The sequence below is a fragment of the Ylistrum balloti genome, unplaced genomic scaffold (genome assembly GCF_031769215.1).
Source record: "Ylistrum balloti isolate Yb309-2 unplaced genomic scaffold, AGI_CSIRO_Ybal_v1 Utg370948, whole genome shotgun sequence".
In the NCBI taxonomy this organism is placed as follows: domain Eukaryota; kingdom Metazoa; phylum Mollusca; class Bivalvia; order Pectinida; family Pectinidae; genus Ylistrum; species Ylistrum balloti.
The window spans coordinates 530655-532509 of record NW_026782534.1 but is presented as its reverse complement, the minus strand read 5'-3'; the positions used below and the strand labels follow the sequence as shown (position 1 = coordinate 532509).

Below are 1855 nucleotides of genomic sequence, written 5' to 3'. Positions count from 1 at the left end.
AGATAACACCACAAAAAATGGCGAATCATGTGATTCCCTTCTGGAAATAAAATTTTTATTTGATATTGAAATTACATATGTAATCCTTCATTGAAAAACCATAATATTTCGCTCATCTAAACAACCGGTTGTCATCTTTAATAAATTTAGCGGTAAATGTCACCAATGGCTGACCATTTCCTGTTAAATATTTGAATTAAAAACATAGGTTATGATATTCTTCAGTCTTGTTTTCCAATCATCATAACATGTGTTTGTGAATGAATTTGTAAAGTTTAAAACTCATTAGTGTGACGTGTTACATGGTAGGCAATAAATCCAATCGACAGGATTACGCGAGGACTAAGATGTCTGCGCACTGCCGGAAGACGATAGGAATGGTGTTAGTGTTGTAGACGACCTCTAGGACGAAGACGGGGCTCTCACTGAGCTGAAGGTCACTGGGGATGAAAATATCCGCCGTGTACAAGGACAGAGAGGGCGCATCAGTGTCAGGTATGGTCGCCAATGTTCGGGTATAAAAGGAGATGTCGGTGTTATGGTGGAGGGATACAACGAAGGACCCGGGGTCGGTACTGTTATGATGGTCCAAGTTCTTTTGTAGGACAACTGTGTAGTTCATTCCACGTTTGAAGAAAGCCATGTTGTTAGAATCGCTCATTCTGCCGCCACACTCGCCCGTTGTCAGGTAGCAGTCGTCGGCAGCCGCTTTGTTGTACCCAGTCAGAGAGCCTCGTTGTCGAGGATTCAGAAGACACAAATGGGCAGAACAGATACCCACTAAACATATCGAAAGTCCGAGAAACAACGAAGTCTTCATGACTGCTACCTAACCCGGGACCGTTGAATAAACGAGTGTCATAGATGTTACCTCTGTGATTGGTTATATAGGACATGGGGTCTGTCTACGGATAAGGAATCCTGTTGGAGAGATATGGCATGCCGAACTTGGGCAAAATATCCACGTAATATAGGCAGGCTGGGTGTGAATTCTGCAGATTAGTCCACGTCAGGATATGAAGCGACTAAATTAATTGGCAAGTGTTTGGAACGACGAATATAATGAGAAATAAATTCAGATCAAAGACAAGAAAATACCGACACGTCAAAAGACTCTTTATTCAAAGGAGGCGAAAATGTTTTGATGACTTTTTTTTCAGGGGTATTGGTATAAAAATAACACGGATGTTATTTTGCTATAGTCAGTCATTTTATGTAAGTTCAGATGCATATTGCACATTTGACAGCTACATCGGAAACCAGGTGAAAACTCATAGGAGCCTGAATAAAAATGTATTTCCGTCAAAGAATGACCGTGCGTACGGATCGCAAATAATGAAACGCAACTACGGCTATTTCGTATGTACTGAAACGCGAGTAGTTCTCTGCTGAAATTTCTGCAAAGTTATATTGGTATATAATATTTACTTTGTTCAGAAACGATATTAACAGATGATAAGCCCTGAACAAATGAAACTTGAGTACTATAACGTTATACTGAAACACGAGGAGTTCCGGCGGAGATTTCTTCGGTGTTATGTAAAATCCATTATGATCACTTTGTTTGGTAGTATTATCGGCATGATGCTGAACTGTGAAACAAACAACTTAAAAAGTCTAGCATACACTAACATTTTAAACGAAATTCTTCTTAAATGTGTGAGACTCGTGTAACTCGCGTCCTATAACAATGTATTTAGTTTTTGGCTGTATAATACATAGATAGCGGATGATTCTCAGGGTTAGTTTATGATACAAAAGTGGATATCCTTCATTACATAACTATCAAATAGTGACGTAGCTTGATTTACAAAGTGATGTCGAAATTGGTATCGAGTGTGACTTGGTTCCATAT

General features: G+C 39.4%; 1 protein-coding gene across 1 annotated transcript; it reads right to left on the bottom strand.

The window, feature by feature from the left end:
- Positions 1-331: 331 nt before the first annotated feature.
- On the bottom strand, positions 332-820 carry LOC132559685 (uncharacterized). The gene has a single exon (XM_060224304.1). The coding sequence runs from the start codon at positions 818-820 to the stop codon at positions 332-334; it is 489 nt and encodes a 162-aa protein (XP_060080287.1).
- Positions 821-1855: the final 1035 nt, after the last annotated feature.